General features: G+C 38.0%; 1 protein-coding gene across 1 annotated transcript in view; it reads left to right on the top strand.

The window, feature by feature from the left end:
- ERP44 (endoplasmic reticulum protein 44) overlaps positions 1–17,754 on the top strand; it is a 55,324-nt gene that overhangs the window by 30,097 nt on the left and 7,473 nt on the right. The window contains exons 5-8 of the mRNA XM_056330440.1: positions 7,778–7,962; positions 8,436–8,551; positions 12,936–12,993; positions 14,345–14,461. Coding sequence (XP_056186415.1) covers positions 7,778–7,962; positions 8,436–8,551; positions 12,936–12,993; positions 14,345–14,461 — 476 coding nt within the window. The remainder of the gene's footprint in view (positions 1–7,777; positions 7,963–8,435; positions 8,552–12,935; positions 12,994–14,344; positions 14,462–17,754) is intronic.

The following is a 17,754-nucleotide window of genomic DNA, read 5'->3' as shown; positions in this document are numbered from 1 at the left end:
GGGAAATGATAGGCCCCAATGTGATGAAATACAAAATCTAAACATTAAAACTATATCAAACCTCCGTATGTGTTACATTTTATACCAATTTATAATATTGTGGAAGATATTTATAACTGAAATGTGTAAGTTAAGTCATCCAGCTATTTTTAAGCTGATGTGGAACACACACTACAGATAAATCTGATGAAGCAGGTACTTCTTCAGTTTCCAAGACCTTATCCTTTTATAGCTTAGAAATCTCTAAGTTCCGCTACATTGTTTGCTGTTGAAATCGTTAGTGGTTTTGGTGTGTTTGATTTAGTAACTCACTTACCTTAAAATTTATGCACCTCTATTCTGTAATACCTAATAAAAGTGACCTTCTATATAAAATTATAGAAGATCCTTCTGCATATACATTATTAGGAAGGTTTTAGTTTGGGTGTTTTTTTGCTTGCTTGTGGGTTTTTTTTATCCTTTGTGTTAAGCCTCAATGTTGGAAGCTCACTTGGTACCATGGATTTTCCGTGTTTATGTGCTTCTATACTGCAATACTCAGTCACAGAGAACTCGTGTTTCTGGAGGAGAGTTGGTTTTGAACAGTTTCTGTGAATTCAATATTAGGAATTATGGTACAGACTTCTTATAAACTAAAGTATATATTGTGGTTTTAATTCTACTACACCAGTATTTCCTTTGGTTGTGGAGTAATAAAAAATAGCAGTGGGTTTTAATAAATCTTTGTGTTTCCAGACAGAAAACAACTTCTCACTGGTGGGGTGTTGATAAGTGCTTTGCTAGACAGACTGATTAGGGGGCTATTGGTTTTTCTTGGAAAATGGCCATGAGTGGTACTCACATTCACTACTTGAGCTGCTGATCTCTCTGGGTCTGGCTATTCCTGTAATGTCTGCTAATGTTAGTGTTCAGAGAGTTACTTAAATTGTATTGCTGCTGTGTCTTTGGTAAGCAAAATAACTCAGTACGGTAACAAATTTGGAGGTTCATAAATGAACTATAAATGAAACTATAAACAAAAATGAGGATTTCATTGCATTCGTGCCACTTTGCCTGGAAAAAAAACACTGGTCTGAAAGTTATTTGGCTAAAATAAAAAGTGGAAGTGATTCAGAGAGGTGGTTGATGGCTCTCCTCAGGAGAGCCATTTTGTTAGCCTGTCGGAAAAGGTTATGGGATGCCTACTGATGAGGCCCCGCTAAAAGCAGGCATGGCTGTTGTGAATGCTCCTTTGCAGCAGAAGGTGGTCTAGATTTGTTGTTACTCAGCTTCTTAGTAGCTGAGTTTGATGTAGGTCATTGATTGCTTTTCTTGTACCTGTTTTGGTCCATTATACAAGTCACCAGTATCACAGGCATCGGGGTGGGATGCCTGGTTTAGATGGTCTTCCAAGTTCCTTTCTAATTCTGCTTCCTGTGAATAGTCCCAGGTCTTATGGTTATGTGCAACTGTCAGGAGAAGAGTAGTTTAACTGGGGAGAATTAATGCTGTATTATGAAACACTTAAGCATAAGGTGAATGTAGTGCTGTATGTGGGGAACTAGGAGGCAAAAAGGCATTTGTCAGTGAACTTGAGAGAAAAAAGCCTGTGGAATAAGTAAAAAGGTACCTATCAAAGACAGATTTAATTTCTCATCTGTAGTGTGCCCTGGCAGGTAGCCTGAGGGACTTGAAAAGATGCGATTGATCTCAAATGAGCAAGCAGAATACTCATTTGGTTGTCCCAGCTTCAAATACACAGCTGCAGGAATTTTTTCCCTTTGAGATAGAAGGTATTGCACAAGGGTGAGGAAGAATTAAGATGATTTGACACAAAAAAAGCTTAGTTAGATCCAGTAAATTCAACTACAAATATATATATATATATGTGTAGCTACACAACTCCTGTATCCATCATGTGAAAACAGAATTAGGAAGTGCAGTAGCCTGGCTTTGTCCTAGTTCTTCCTCAGACAACATTAAGACTCTCCTTAGAAAACGGAACACTGAATATTTTCAAAGATTATTTTTATGGGGGTTGAGTTTTGGAACTTAAGATATATATTTTTTTTTTCCCCCCAGATAATTTTTTCAGGCTATTGTAGTCCTCTGTTAGGCATGTGAATTGCTTCAGGTGGTGCCTTATATTATGAGATGGGTATTTAGGATAATTCTCAATATTGTTCAAATCCTAGTGGACATGTTTTTGAAAGCCAGTCCTGTAGACTTAAAATCTAAGTATTTGTTGGATGGCAGTATGAATTATGACCATGGAAGACTAAGACAGTGGCTTGAGTTAATGGTAGGGTGATACCCTGACCCTTGTAAATATTGCTGGTCCTTCAGTAGGAAGGACCTTAACTACATTGTGGGTGGTAACCTACTTCATAGAATTACAGAATCATTTAGGTTGGAAAAAGACCTTTGAGATCATCAAGTCCAACCATTAACCCAGGGCTGGCAAAACCATCACTAAACCATGTCCCTAAGCACCACCATCTACGTGTTTAATTTTAAATAACTCCAACGGTGGTGATTTCACCACTGCCCTGGGCAGCCTGTTCCAATGCTTGAATGCCCTTTAAGTAAAGATTTTTTCCCTAATATCCAATCTAAACCTCCCCTGCCACAATGTGAGCCCATTTCCCCTCATCCTGTTGCTTGTTATCTGGGAGGAGACCAACCCCCACCTGCCTACAGCCTCCTTTCAGGTAGTTGTAGAGACAAATAAGATCTTCCCTGAGCCTCCCTTTCTCCAGGCTGAACAACCCCAGTTCCCTCAGCTGCTCCTCATCAGACTTGTGCTCCCGACCCTTCACCAGCTTCGCTGCCCTTCTCTGGACACGCTCCAGCACCTCCATGTCCCTCCTGCAGTGAGGGGCCCAGAACTGAACACGGGATTTGAGGTGGGGCCTCACCAGTGCCGAGCACAGGGGAATGATCACTGCCCTTGTCCTGCTGGCCACACTGTTTCAGATACAAGCCAGGATGCTATTGGCCTTCTTGGCCCCCTGGGCACACTGCTGGCTCGTGTTCAGCCAGCTGTCCACCCCTACCCCCAGGTCCTTTCCCCCCAGGCAGTTTTCCAGCCACCCTTCCCCAAGCCCATAGCACTGTGTGGGGTTGTTATGATTCACATGCAGGACCTGGCACTTCTCCTTGTTGAACCTCACACAACTGGCCTTGGCCCATCGTTCCAGCCTGTCCAGCTGCCTCTGCAGAGCCACCTGCCCTCAAACAGATCAGCACTCCTGCCCAGCTCGGTGTCATCTGCAAACTTGCTGAGGGTGCACTCAATCCCACACATTTCAATATAGTGCGTCTTGGTGCAGTTTTTCAACATACTCTGCATTGTGCATTTAATTTTAATTTAGTGACAATAGCCTTGAGATTCTCGGTGGCGTGATCTGATATACTAGCAGAACTCTTTGAACAGTGTGTTGTGGTGTTAACTTAGAACAATTGAGTCTGAATCATTTGGGGAATTAAGTCACGGGGTGTGTGCTTGCTTGAAGCTGTAGCTTGGGTAATGTGTGTACACACCATGTGAAACACCCAACACACCCCTAAAAAATGAGTTTTGGCATTCCTTTGAGTAGAGGAACACAGGATGGTCAGACAACAGAGAAATGGCTGGCAGTGCAAACATATGATAAAGATACAGATTACAAATGATGTGGCTCACAAAGCATGTTTTCTTGGAGGATCTTGCTCCGAAGATGATGTGGGAGAGTGTCTTAGTAAATATGGGTGTAAATGTCAAGCTTCATGTAAAAGTTTCTTTCAAAATAATAAAAGCTGCTGTCTCTTCCTTATTGTAAGAAGCAGCTTTGCTTTCCCTTGAGTTCAGGAGAAGTATCAATACAGCACATCTATGAAGAGAACTGAGTGACTGTGAAGACATTCCTGTTGGAGTTTATAGAATGAATAGTAGAAAATAGTCTGGGTGGTTTAGAAGTGGTTGTATGCTAACAGCAAAACAAGGAGGTGAGAATCATCAGAATTCAAGTCATTGCTCTGCCTGAAATTTCCTGATTTGTAGAAGACGATCAAGTATGTCAGTGTAGCTTCCTATCATAAATAGTGTGAAACCTTTCTGGTAGCGTAGACGCTAGTCTTGTGATTTAACGATTAATTGGGAAAAATACAAACACAAGGTTTGTTCTTTGTAGGTACCTTAGTAGCTGAAGAAAATGTGAAGTTGTAGCTGGGAGACTTTTTTTTTTTCTTTAGGTAGGTTATCCTTATCTGTTTCAAATACCTCTTTTTCATCAGAAAATAGGCAGTGAGAATGGAAATATTTAAAAATTTAATTTAGGATTTACTATAACTAATGAAATCAGTGAATTAGTTCAAGCAATATTCCATGTATTTGCATTGTGTATTTCCAATTTTAAAAGGAATATAATTTTGTAGTTGCTCTGCTTATGCTAACTCTACCTGTATCAAATGCCAAGGCTTAATGAAGCATTTAAGGTTTACTTTATTTGACTTTTGAATGAATTCAAACAATTTTTCATGTACTTGCATTTTATATTTTGTAAAAAGATGGTTTTCAAATACTTACTTGTGTAGGACTGTCATCTCTCTCTGTTAGTTCAAATACCAGTATTCATGGAATCTCAATGTAATTTGTAAAGAGCATGCAAGTTCTGACTTACGAAATAATGTTTGAATTCAGTCTTGACAGTGGTCATTTTATTACCATTAATTTTTTTTTACACAACTTCAGCACTTGATGAAGATCCACATCCCTAGGGACTGCAATCTGAATGCTCATTCTACAACCTCTGCATCCTCCTGTAACTGGAAATAACCTGAAGGAAAAGTCCATGTTGTGAGACCAGAAAGTGTAGTTTTGGTGTTCCCTTGCTGTGGAGTTCTGTAACAGTAACAGTCTTTAATCTCAATGGGTTTCTGTGCTCATTGTCTCTTACCAGACCCAGGTCAAGGTTCGATAGACTGACATACTGTCAGACCAAAGATCCTCCTATGAATAGGAGAGAAGGGCAGCAAATGCCTCATCTGCTGATGTTTGTCTTCTGCCAAACAAATACAAAGTGATTCCTCCCCCTCTATACCTGCCACTTTCTTGCAGGCAGCTGTTCGGCACTTTAACTAAAAATTGATGGAATTTAAAGGAAGAAAACAGTATTGATCTAATACCCATTAATTTTGAACATGTTGGCATCTTTCCTTTAGAAATTTGTATTAATTTGACATAAAAGAACTCTGAACTGAGGACATAAAATATCTTACCCTTAATTTTAACTGTAATTAGTGCATTAAAAAATGTTTCTGTGATATTTAGGGAACAGGTCAAATCCTTTCTTAGTCAAAATTGATAGGCTGAATTCTGTGATAGTTATAGTGATGCAAAGCTCGTTTGGAACTGGGCTTAGCTGGTAAAGCTACTGGTTTGAGGGATGCTCAAGAACATTTTGTAGAGTAGAACTGGTTCTTATTCCTTTGCTGTGCATGTTTTGTTTTCAGTTCTCAGACTTGTTTCAGTTGTGCAGCTGGTACAAAGGTATTTTTCAGTAATTGAAGCTGCAAGAGATTAGTAGTGTTTCAGCAGTGATTAAAACTACTGATGGGTTTCACTCAGAGTTTTCCAGGCAGCAGGGAATTTAGATTTTTTTTGTTTTTTTAATCTCACAGAAGTTCAAAAGAGGTGTAGAGCTTTATGTGCTGGAGGACAGTTACAGGCACAGTTCCACAGGGGAATGACTTCCAGTTGCACAGGGGTTTGATTTCGGTTTGCACCTGAGAGGTTTATGTCATCTGCCCAGTATCAGCGGTTTGTTCATGGCAGCTGTCTCTAAATAGCAGTTTTCACAGGACTTCTGTCTCCATTCTGTTTAGAAAAGAGTTAAGTGTAAGATAAGATAGAAAGCATGGATGGACCCTCATTTGGTTGCCTTCCTGCTGTGGACCAATCCAGCTCACCTGAGGTGTACTTTTTGGCTTCTAAAGGAGTTGGCGAACACTAACAGGACACGCATTCAGCCTACACTTCAATCCCCTCCTCTCTCTGTTGACTGGATGAAACTTTTCTGTCTCCAAAGGGTAAATCACTCTGAAGTTCAGTGTCTCTCTCCTTGAGAGAGAAAGGAAGAAGAGGAAGCAGAGGTGTGTGTGGTTGGCTGCAGTGAGTCACCTCAAATGATTAAGCAGCTCTGAAAAGTGGGCATACTGCTCGTATTTCGGGATTTACTTGGATTTAGGTACCAACATCTACCTAAACTACATTTGCCTAAACTACATCCCGCTCTGTAATAGAAGACACCCAGTTTTCACAGGAGCTGTGAGATGATTTGTTTGTTTGTTTGTTTCTAGATATATTTCCAGGGGAGGAATGAACAGGAGGGCATAATTAACCAAAGCAAAAATGAAAGGAAATTGTGCAAATCTACTTTGCATACATGCTTTGTTTCTGTTGTTTGGATTCTTAGGAAAACAAGACTGAAAACAAAGTGTAATCCAAAGGCTATGTTCTTTCTCCAGTCCTTCCTCATAAAAACTCCTTGAAGCTTTTTGCTGAACTTCAGCAACATCTGAAAGAGGGAAGGGCATTCAAAGCCATTAAGTACTTGCAAACTTTGATTAAAGCGGTTGCTAGATATTGGAGATGCACAAAACCAATTTCTACACTGTAGCAGAAGTTGCTTTAAAAACTCAGGGCTAGTGGACCCTGCTGAGTATGCCATGCATAGCTGGGAACTAGCTGCAACACCTACACTGCAACCTGCTGTGGCCCAGTGATTAACCAAAGTGGAAGAGGGACAAGGGGACAGTTGAAGTATTCTGGTGGGGCGTAGTGAAGAACCAAATCACTTTAGCCGTGGTTGAAGATAAGGGGCGCAGGATGCACATTCATGGGAAACTGGGCTTCATTGCTTCTGCTTGGCTTTCTTCTTCGCTGCCCTTCTAATTTTACTGTAGAACCTCTTCCCTTTTTTTATTCTTTTACATTTGTAAGTCTTGTGAATAACTTAAATAGCCGACCTGTTGTATAAAGGTGAAAATAGCTAGTGCTTTTATGCTAGATGAACACATATATGTGTTACTTTTGTTGCATGGAGAAGCTCTGTGCTATCCAAGTCTAGAAGAAGGTTGGGCTGCGTGTATAGATGTTAATGAAGAACTGCCTTGAAGGGAATGCTGACACTAGTTGACCAGAGTGGTGTTTGCCTTAATTTACAAACCTGAAATTTTGTGTTTATTCAAAATTTGAACAGCTCAGAACTGTAACAGCAGTCTTCTGGCCTTCATAGGCTTCAAGAAATACTTTGCGCAGGGTTCACATTCTCTAAAATTTTAGATATGACAGTTATATTTCCAGCACTGTAATTGAGATAAAAATCATAGTGAGTTTAAAGAAAAATACGGGATGGTTTATTTTATGAAAATTTTCTTATGGGGGTTAATTGTGATTTGGCAAGATTTTAAGATTCTCATGTTCTTGTGCTCTTAAATCAGCCTTCCTAGTTGTTCATAGGAGCTGTACTAAATTACTATAGCTGACAAAGTTGAGTCTTTACTTACTCCAGATTTTGGTCATGGGTTTTTTTATGAAGATTAGTACATGTGTGAAATACTGTACCTGCTATCTGTTCTGTCCCCTGTGGTGGTGTTTGGGTTGGTTGGGGTTTTTTAGTGTGTTCTTGTTTGAAGATGTGGAACTACTTGTTCAGAGATGCCACTTACATGTGCACGTACACTTGTATAAGATACCATGTTTAGTGTATTTATGTATTGGTACAGTTTTGGGTTTATTTTTTTGATTTCTTTTTAGCGGATATAGCTCAGAGATACAGGATAAGCAAGTATCCAACTCTGAAACTCTTCCGGAATGGAATGATGATGAAGAGAGAATACAGGGGCCAGAGATCTGTGACAGCAATAGCAGATTATATCAGGCAGCAGAAGAGCAACCCTGTTCGGGAGGTCCAGGATTTGGAAGAAATCAGTTCTCTTGATGTAAGTCTTTGAACTTTATTCCTTCTAAATAGTTTCTTTTTCTTTTTAATGTTGGACTAGTGAAATGTAATATATTTGAAGTACATATTTACTTCTTTGTTTTGCATTCAGAAATTTTGTGAGTGCTTTTATTTAAGCAGAGTAGAAAACTGGGTCATTTCGAGTATTACAAATTATTCCAATATAATCACTTTCAACTGCATTAATTTTGTAACAGTAACTCCACTACCAAATTATTTTACTTTTAATCATTTGAAAAGAATCATGTGTTGTATTTAACAAGACACTCCTAATTCCTCACTGGAAAAATATTAACAGGGATGCTTCTGGATATTGAAAAGGCAGAAAAGAAATAACTTCTGCTTGGTTATTGACTGTTGAATGAATGGCACCTCCGTATTTAATATCCTTAGGGAGTGATGATAGTTTTTGATAATTTGAGGTAAGTTATAATTTAACCTTTGTTTTTACAGCACAGCAGAAGAAATATTGTTGGATACTTTGAGCAAAAGGACTCTGACAATTACAGAACCTTTGAAAGAGTAGCGAATATTTTGCATGATGATTGTGTATTCCTGTCTGCCTTCGGGTAAGTGTTAAAATTTGTTGTTTGCATGACTTCATTATTGAAATTATGTTAATGAGTTGTATCTAATTTAATTGAATGGACTTTTTAATACTTTGTGTGGCATAACTGAAGAGACTAGACCTTAACAGATAAATACACTAAGAGAAGGACTGGAGGAGAAAACACTTGCTAGCCTTAATGTTTGGTGTGAAATCCAACTTTCATTTTTTGCCTCCTTTTTGTCAGTATAACTTAAATGTAACTGGCGAGGTTTTGGGGGTTATGATAGACAGTTGTGTCCCAAAAACCTGCTTCTTTGGAGGGAGAGGGGAAAATGTTGGGAAGAGTTTGAAAACTTCTTGGCAAACATTTTATCAGCTTTGCAGACTGAGTAACTTTTTTTACAACCTCTTAAATTTTTTTTTCTTTAAACTATGGTGGTTTTTTGTACAGGAGGAAGTTCCTTCTTTTTGTAGGTGGGACTTTTTTTTTTTTCCTTTTTTCCTGTAACAATAATTTTATAGTTACTTGCTCACTTCTTCCTGATGTTGGGGAGAGAACTTTGTTCCAAAATGCCTGATTTCTATGCCTGGGTCTATTTCATGCAAGTTCTGTGTCACTGTGCTTAGTAACAGTTAAAAAGGGAATTGCATTGTTGAGCTACATAGTGTGAGTCTAGAAGAAAAACCTACAGAAATTTAAATTTCTCCTTGTTACACAGTTTTACAGTGATAATTTAAAATATTACAAGATCTTCACTGGAAGAAGAATAATAAATTATGACTGAGTGATCCCTTTCTAAGTAGCATAATAAAATGCAATTATAGATTCTCTCTGCAGTGTTTAATGTGGCAGCACCACCCACTTTAACGTGATTGGGCATAAATGTGAATGCAGTGGTTTGCAGTCTACCTGCAGTTCCAAGACCAGGGAATTTGCATGGATTATACTAGCTTTTATACCATATACAGTCACCCTGACAGTTTTTTTGAGTTGGATGTAGCGAAGAATATTGGTGAAACTGAGAGGTGTTATCAAGGTAGAAAATGTTTCATCTGTTTGCACAAATTTTTTTTTGTCAGTCACTGATGCCTCTTCTAGTATGTCTCCAAAAAAAGTGCGTGGGTGTGAGAGAGTGTTTGTAATGTGCAAGAGTACACATGGCTTTCCTTTCCATCATTTCCCAGTTAGGTACCCTGTGACTGTGTAAGCAGCCTTGGCTGTGAGCAAATAATCAAGTCTTGTAAGTCTGTGGTCTGTAGGTCTATCAGTCTTAACCCCAAGTGTTTTCTGATGAGCGCATCCATACTGGTTCTCAGGGCAGCCAATCTGAGTTGTTATTAGAATTTTAAATTATTTTTTGTCCCCCTCATATGACTTGTCATCCTTTTCAGGAATGCCTCTTAAAACATCATTAGTAAGGTATCAATACTTCTAAGATCCTCTCTCCTGTTGTTTGAGTCTGTTCATCTTTATATTGCTATTTGTCAACTTTGTATAATGAGAAATACTCTCCCACCGCTCAGTGTTAGCATTTGGTTGTTGGACACTGTCCTTGAAGTAGTTACTATGGGGTTTTTCTTTTTTCTTTCTTTAGATATAAGCAAACATAATGGAACAGATCAGAGGTTGATTATTTGTACCCTGCCCACGTAACTACACAGCGAGCTTGCTGTTACTCTTTTCTCCAGACATCCATTCCTTTCCTAGCTTGGAGCTGTTTGTGTTTTAAGGTGCAGCCTTCCAGACAGCAACATTGGAAACTAAACATTTTCATCTCTGAGTGGCTGTGGTTCTCATGCTTCCTAACAAATTACATGTGAAAAGACTTCTGAGGGAGATACTAGCTATATAGCAGTGCTTTCTACTCCGGTTATGTATAACAAAATGTTTCATGGGGAGCTGGCGCTGATCAGCCAGACCCTTCTGACTGGGCATCCTAACAGCCCCTGGGAGGCATTTTTTGTTTTGCTATGCACAGAGTTCAACAGGTATATGGTTTGGGTGGTATATGGTAACGTGCTGTCATGTTCAAACTTGTAGTAAGCTAAAATAAACTCAAACCTATCAATTTGACAGGAAAAAAAATAATTACTTCACTAACTTCTGTCAAGGCAGAACTGTTCCCTGCTATGTCAAAGTTATTGTGGCTTTAGGTAGTGGTAATAACTTCTTTTTAAATTCTATTAATGGTACGTAGTTGCAGATCATCTTGATGCTTAGAACTATTCTTAAATAATCCTTACAGTTCTGTTAAGATCTGAGGTGACCGCAGAGCAAAATTAATGAGAGAAGACAGGAGGATACTGAGGAAGAGATGGTTAGAGGTAGATTTTAGAAGTAGAATCAGGGATAAATCTGAAATGTTTGTAGACATGCAAGAGAATGGCCTTGTGTGATTGACCCATGGCATAGGAAGCCAAATGCAGAGAACAAAAACAGCCAAAAAACCACTTTTCTCTTAAAAGGCTTATATGAACTCATGAAAAAGAGTAAAGAATCTAGGAACTGTTTTAATTTTGTTAGCAAGAAATGGGTGTGAGGGATGATGGGGAGCTGGGGTTGTGTGGTTCCAGGAGGTTCACTGTCTACGTTACTGCTTCAAGAAGAGACAAAATGCAAACTGAAATATTTCCATTTTGGTAGTTGTTTTAAAAAGGTGTATCTTCAGGCATCTGGGATTTTCACATCGTGTCCCCTGTTTATTTATCTGAAGTGAATCAGTCACAACTGAAGCTACTGAAGTGGAAGAACACAGAAGAATATCTTCTGGGTTCCACCACAGGTTTACCCTGGAGCATGTATTTCATTATAGATTATTATCAGTTTACCAAGCAGTGATCGGACAGGTGGTTTCTATGTCTTCACTTTCTTCTTCAGTGAAGGGTTGTTTAGGATGCAAGTGGTTTACCTCAGTAATTAATGATGGTCACAAAGGAGCGTAATTTCACATTATGGGAGCAGTTATGTCTGGAATACAAAAATGCATTTTAAAACATACACCTATCAGTATTTGTACCAGTTTAGAGATGTAACATACTATGCAAGACATCTTTTGAATGTGATAAGAAAAGGACAATTGGACCAAAAATATAAGGCTTAACTCAAATTATGTTTTGATCTCGTACTCCACCCTCCCTTGACCCTCTAAATTGTTTAGACCCCTGGAAGATTTACCTCATCTTGCAGTGAGATAAATTGAGATATTTTTACTTCTTTTTTTTTCCTCCCCCTTATCTCTCTTAATCAGTCTTCACCAATGCTTATATTGAGTCCACAAAAGAGATACTATAACTGGAGAAGCTGGAACACTTAGCTAACGTGCCCCAAAGGCTGACATGCTTACCTTTTAGCCTAAGCTAAAAGGAAAAGAAATGGGTAGCTCATTTACTCTTTTCTGGCACGTGCAGCCAGTCAGTTCTGTCTTGCTAGCATGAGTTATGTTGGAACATTAAGGCATGGGAGAGGAAAGGAGGCCTCTTTCAATGTCTGAAGGTGGTGAAAGGGTTTATTTCTGTTGAGAGTTCTATTTCCTTTCTTTTTTTTTTTTTTTTTTTTTTGTCTCCTGTGTTGGATGCATAGCTGTCCTCATTTGTTTGAATAAGAGATGATAATTTTGGGGGCACAAGCTGGCAGCTTTCAGGGTGCTCTGTTGTGGCTGGGATTAAGAAACCACAAAATATTCCAGAAGAGCAGGAGGAATTTACTAAAGTGACATTGTGGAGTTTGGGAATTGGTGAGTTTAGACAGCAACATAGTATGACAACATCGTAAGCTGAATATCAAGGAGGAACTGTATGTGTTCTCTGGGTACACACATACCATATCATCAGTGGTCAGAAACTGCATGCTGTGTCCTGTGCTTTCTAAGTCTGCTTTGAAGGCAAAGTGGACAGTATGGGCTTATTTGCTATCCATTTTCTCATTGCTTGGGCTGGTAGAGCACCTCAAAGCCCTTCTTTATGAGGGTAGATGAGATGTAAATTTTTAGTGTAACAATGGAACAGGAAGAGTAAATGCAAACCTATTCCTTAATAATAGGTATTTATTTGTTTATTTACTTATTTTAATTTACATGATTATATTAATTCATTAGCATTTTTTTCTGATAATCTCTTATCCAAAATAGTACCGGCATTCATCACTTGCACTTCGATGCCTTTAGTCCACACTTCTAATCCTAGGGACGCATCTTGCTGACTCACTTAATGCCTTCTTATATAGCCAGGCCAAGTTTCTGTGGAGTCACTTTACAGTTTACCTTAAAGATCCAGGATTTTAATTCTCAAATTTTGAAGGAAAAATAAGTACTAAAGAAAGGATAGCAAATTAAAATACGGGGTTTGGTATCTTAGTTATTTTATTTGTCTGTACCAAGACATGCTTACTGGTTGGTTTGTTGTAGGGCTATTTCAAAAGCAGAGAGATTTAGCGGAGACAATGTAATCTACAAGCCACCAGGGGTAAGTGTAACTATGTATTTTATTCTGCTTATTGTCATTATATATGAATATGAACTAATGGAGACTAAATTCAGATCATTCGGTATGTTACTGCATCTCAACTTTTAATTTATTTCATTACTAAATAGTGTGAGAAATAAGATTTCTCTAGATTTTCTAGTAAAAAATAGTGTTTCTGAGTCAGTGAAAAAGATCTCCATCTCCTTTGTTGCCAGTTGAGTGCACAAAACCTCTGTCATTTTAAATGTCGATGTATAGAATATTTTTTTCTTAGAAACACAGTCAATTCATCATGTGTAGATACTTTGTGTTCTGTAGAAGTCACTAAAATCTGCAAAGTTCAAGCTGGTGCAGTTCATGTTTTTCAAAGCAAGTGACAATTACTATTTTTCTGACTGCCACTTGCCTGTCTTATGTGTCTGAGCCCACAAGGGTCAAGACCTGTTCTCTGCATTAAAAAAAAAAAAAAAAAGTAAATAGTAAAATTAACTACCTGTTAACAAACTGTCATAAACATAGCTCTGCTTGAGGGAAAATTCAGAAAGAAGAAAATCTGCAAGAATTGCTTTTTAGAAACCTAATTAGTATCTGAAAATGTGCTTTATCAAATTTGATGTATGAAGATAGTTGCTTACAAAAGAGACCTTGCTTAAAAAAGACCTAAAGGGGAATGGAGATTAAAATATTTTTTTCTGCAAAAGCAGAATTTATTAGGTTACCTGACTTATATGGTGTTTCTGAATTAAGGTGTGCTTAGTCATGGCCACATCTTGCAAAGTCATGCTTCACTTCATGTTAATCAAAATTGCACTTACATTAAAAGATGACAGTACTGAATTCTGAGTTGAAACTACTGGTGAATGAAGGAAAACTATTATTTATTCATATCTCTTCGGCAAAGCAAATGTAAAATACCAGTTTCAAGTTGTGTAGGACATTAGGAGCATGGTTTTGGTGAGTCTGTCACTATCAGCATGAAGTAGCATTAATATCTGCGTTTAGTTATATCTACATGGGATTTTTAGGTATGGAGATACTATTTCTCAACCTAACAAATAGCCTCTGTTTGAAGCATCCCTGATTTGGAAGCAAAGTATCCTTTCAGTTGTTCTTAAGTTTTCTTAAAAAGTGGAGTTGACTGCATAAATGATCATACATTATATTTATTTTCCTGTTGTACTTTTGTAACATAGTTATTAGAAATGTTGCATGCACAAAGGTTGAATATTGGTGTAAAATTGGCTTTCAGTATTTATATGAAAATTGTTACTTTGTCAGGTAGGTAACCTTCTTTGTAGGTAGCAATGTCATTTTTACTGTTTCTCAACTAGTATATTTTTCTTTTCAACAGGAAAATGCTCCAGATATGGTGTATTTAGGCTCGCTAACCAATTTTGATTTGATTTATGCATGGACACAAGATAAATGTGTACCACTAGTTCGAGAAATTACATTTGAAAATGGGGAGGTAAGACTTTTTTTTTTACCGTTCTACTTTTGGGGTTTCTTTCTTAAAACCAAAATGTTTTTTTCAAGGTCTCTAATCCATGCCAAAGAACTCCCTTCATTCTCCACTTTTGGCAGAGAATAGCTGTCAGGTAATGTCTTTTCATTCTTTTGGAGCTTTTTGGTTAGACTTGAAATTCACTGGAGGCAGATTTGTAGCAGTTTCATACCCTACCAGAGGTTATGATTATGTGTACACGTCACGTAAGAAATGTCTAGTGATTTGCAGAGTGTGGACACTTGGGATGCTAAGAATGTGCACGTGTAAGAATGTGTGTAACACCTTGAGTAGGTTGTGTTATTCGTGAAGTAAGTACATTTATATAGATATTATGACTAAATGTTGATTTAAGATCCAGACACAAATGTTAAGTGGTTTTTGCATCTGTTATGATCTGGAGAAAATGTTTCTAGTCAGTGTAGAAAATATCCATGTCAGCATGTCTGTGACAGTTTGAAAGACTAAAATAGTTGTGAACTGTCCTTCAGTTATAAATCAGCTTTCAAAATTTAATGTTAAAGTTGGTAGCAGAAAAATGTTACTGTACTAACCACTTCCAAAGCATTAGCTAATAAATAACCACATTAAATGGTGGCTGACAATCTACTGAACTAGCAGTTTTCTAGGAGCTGTAATAAAAAAACGTGACTTTTGTGGGGGTTTTTTTGGTCAGTCTGTGTTTAACCACTGGTACCTTCTTAATCTTTTTAGCTTCGCTGCTCTTTCTCCTGGGTTTCTTTTTTTTAGCTGTAAATCATAAGATTGAATTTGGAGGTTTGCTTTTAAATGTCTCTCTTCTTCTTGTTAGCCTTATTTTCTTCCAATACTTTTCTGTTTTCTTTTGTAACTCACTCCTTTCATCTATTTCCAACTCCATATTATTTTTTATTTTTTTTTTAAATAACCAACAGGAAAAAAAATCTGTAGAAAATTAGCAAGTTTGTAGTATCTCACAAAAGGAGTATTTTTAGATAGCTACAGCATCTGCTAGAAACTCTGGTGAGGTTTGTAATAAATTGCAGTATATTGTCCACACTGGATTAGAAACCAAAGCATCAGTCATATGATTCATTCTCAGTTTGCACGCTTTATTTTTTTTATGCTGAATCCAGAATGTCTGTAACACTGCTGTTCTGGGCGCATGCAACATGTCAGTTTATATGACAGAGGGAGGGGGAGGGTGGGATGCACATGATGGTTTAAGTACAACCTTCTAGTCAACCTTGCCAACTTTTTCTTGGAAAGTTCAGTTAGTTAAACAAACTTTAATCCTTGACTTGCAACTCAATAGGTACAAGGTGCTACATGTTAACATCTTTAGAAGTGCGTGGTAGATTTTCAGTGTACTTTTCCTGTGGTGAAATTGGATTCTGAGCCTTAGAAGCCAAGGTTCATCACTCTCAGCTTGTACCACCTTGTGTTGTGGTTTTTCTGGTTGTTCTCTCAATGTTCCATTCCTGTTTACTTAGGCAGATATTTACAATTCCAATGTGACATTTTGCCTAGCAACATTTGTTTAAAGATTTAAGTGCTGCCGGTACCCAAACACATTTAAATGTGCCAAAACGGAGATAATTCTGCTTGCTGAGATTGTACAGTATTTGAATGGGCCTTTAATACATACTGCACAATATTACAGGGTAAAAATATGAAGTGCTGTGACTGTTAAGCTGTGTTTATGGTACTACAATGCCATATAAATAACATAAAGACAAACATTTCTACCGCATATTTTAAATTCAAATTTTAAATCAAAATTGGCCTCTATAAACTGCTGGTAGGTTTTCCCCTTATTTTCTTTCTTAACGCTTTCATTATCTGATAAGCGTCATGGGCAGACTGGCCAGGAAGATGCCCAATCTGAACAGAGCTCATCATTGTGACTTTAGACAACATGTAGTAATTAAGTAGAAGACCTTGCTTTAGAGTTTGAGAAGACTGTCTGTTGGAGAAGACTGTCCCTGTACTCCACAGGAAAAGGGTGTTGGGATCAGTGATAAGCGGAAGAAATCACTGTTTAACCTGTAATCAGTCTGTTTAGCTCTATGTTATACGAATACAACGAACCGTGTGGTTTAACGATGGTACTGAATTGAAAAGTTTTGAAAGGGTAAAAAACTTCTCAAAGGCGTACAGAAGTAAAGTGGGAAGCTCAGATCTAATGAAAAAATATTTTTATATTCTCAGTGCCGAACAAGACAGTAGCCTCCAAGGGAGCAGTCCAAAGCAAATGAAATGCTATTCTGTTTGCCGTGTCCTGATCAGTAAGGCACAGTATGAAAGCTGGAGTAGAAAAGCAAAGGAAGGCACTTTTTAGGAACTAGTTAGAGCCAAGATTGGCAAGGCTTTCAAGCCAGCAGTCCTAACGGCCTATTTGGTCATTAATTGATCTTGTGAATATAATTCTTCAAGGTTGTCGTTTTAGGTGCTTGCAAGCAAGAGGCGAGCTTAGAGCTGGAATAATAAGCTGTGTGAGTTCTTCCTTGGAAATATACCTGCTGAAATGAGTGAGGAAATAGAGCCATAATCATGGTGCTACAAAACAGACTTTTTCCCATCCTTTAACAGGAGAGCAGGCAGAGACCCAGCCAAATTCATGTGTGTAAAAATGAGAACGAGCAAATATGATTAGTGTTGGTTTTAGGGTTGGATTGGGAAGCTCAGATTTCATCAAGAGCGCTGAAGTTCTGAGGACCTTTGCAATCTGCTGTTAAAAAACAAAGCTTCAACTTACCTGACGGACTTGGTTGAAGGGAGAATGACAGCCGTTTCATGTACACTGTGTAACTGGCTGCCTGCTGATATGGAAAGCATTTCTTCCAATTTACTGCAAATGGAAAAATCTGCAGAAACTCTTCTATTTGGTGGCAGAACAAATGAGTGCTGCTTTCTCAAAAAGCAGATTTTATTCTGATTCAGACTAGAACCAAAGAAATAGTAGCACTTCCTTGTACACCAGTTGTGCAAATGAAAGATAGGCAAGACTGTAGGCATTTGTTAGATAAGTGATTATTTCTTGAGTTGGGCTGTAGCGAGTTGAGCTGATGTTTAAAGGTGCCTAAAAATCACTTTCGAAGCAAGCAAATGCATGTTGTTTGGGCTTTGGGTAAAAGAAAAATCCTGAATAAATTATTCAGGGGCTTCCTGCATTTATCTGTCCCTGGACAGAGATCTTTAAAAGGCACTAGGGCTACAAGAGTGCATTCCTATGAGGAGCTAGAGCTTGCCTGTCCAACAAAGCTTTTCATTTCTTC

This window comes from Falco biarmicus, chromosome 3 (genome assembly GCF_023638135.1).
Source record: "Falco biarmicus isolate bFalBia1 chromosome 3, bFalBia1.pri, whole genome shotgun sequence".
NCBI lineage: Eukaryota > Metazoa > Chordata > Aves > Falconiformes > Falconidae > Falco > Falco biarmicus.
The sequence above is the reverse complement of the archived record's forward strand: the minus strand, read 5'-3'. Positions and strand labels throughout refer to the sequence as shown.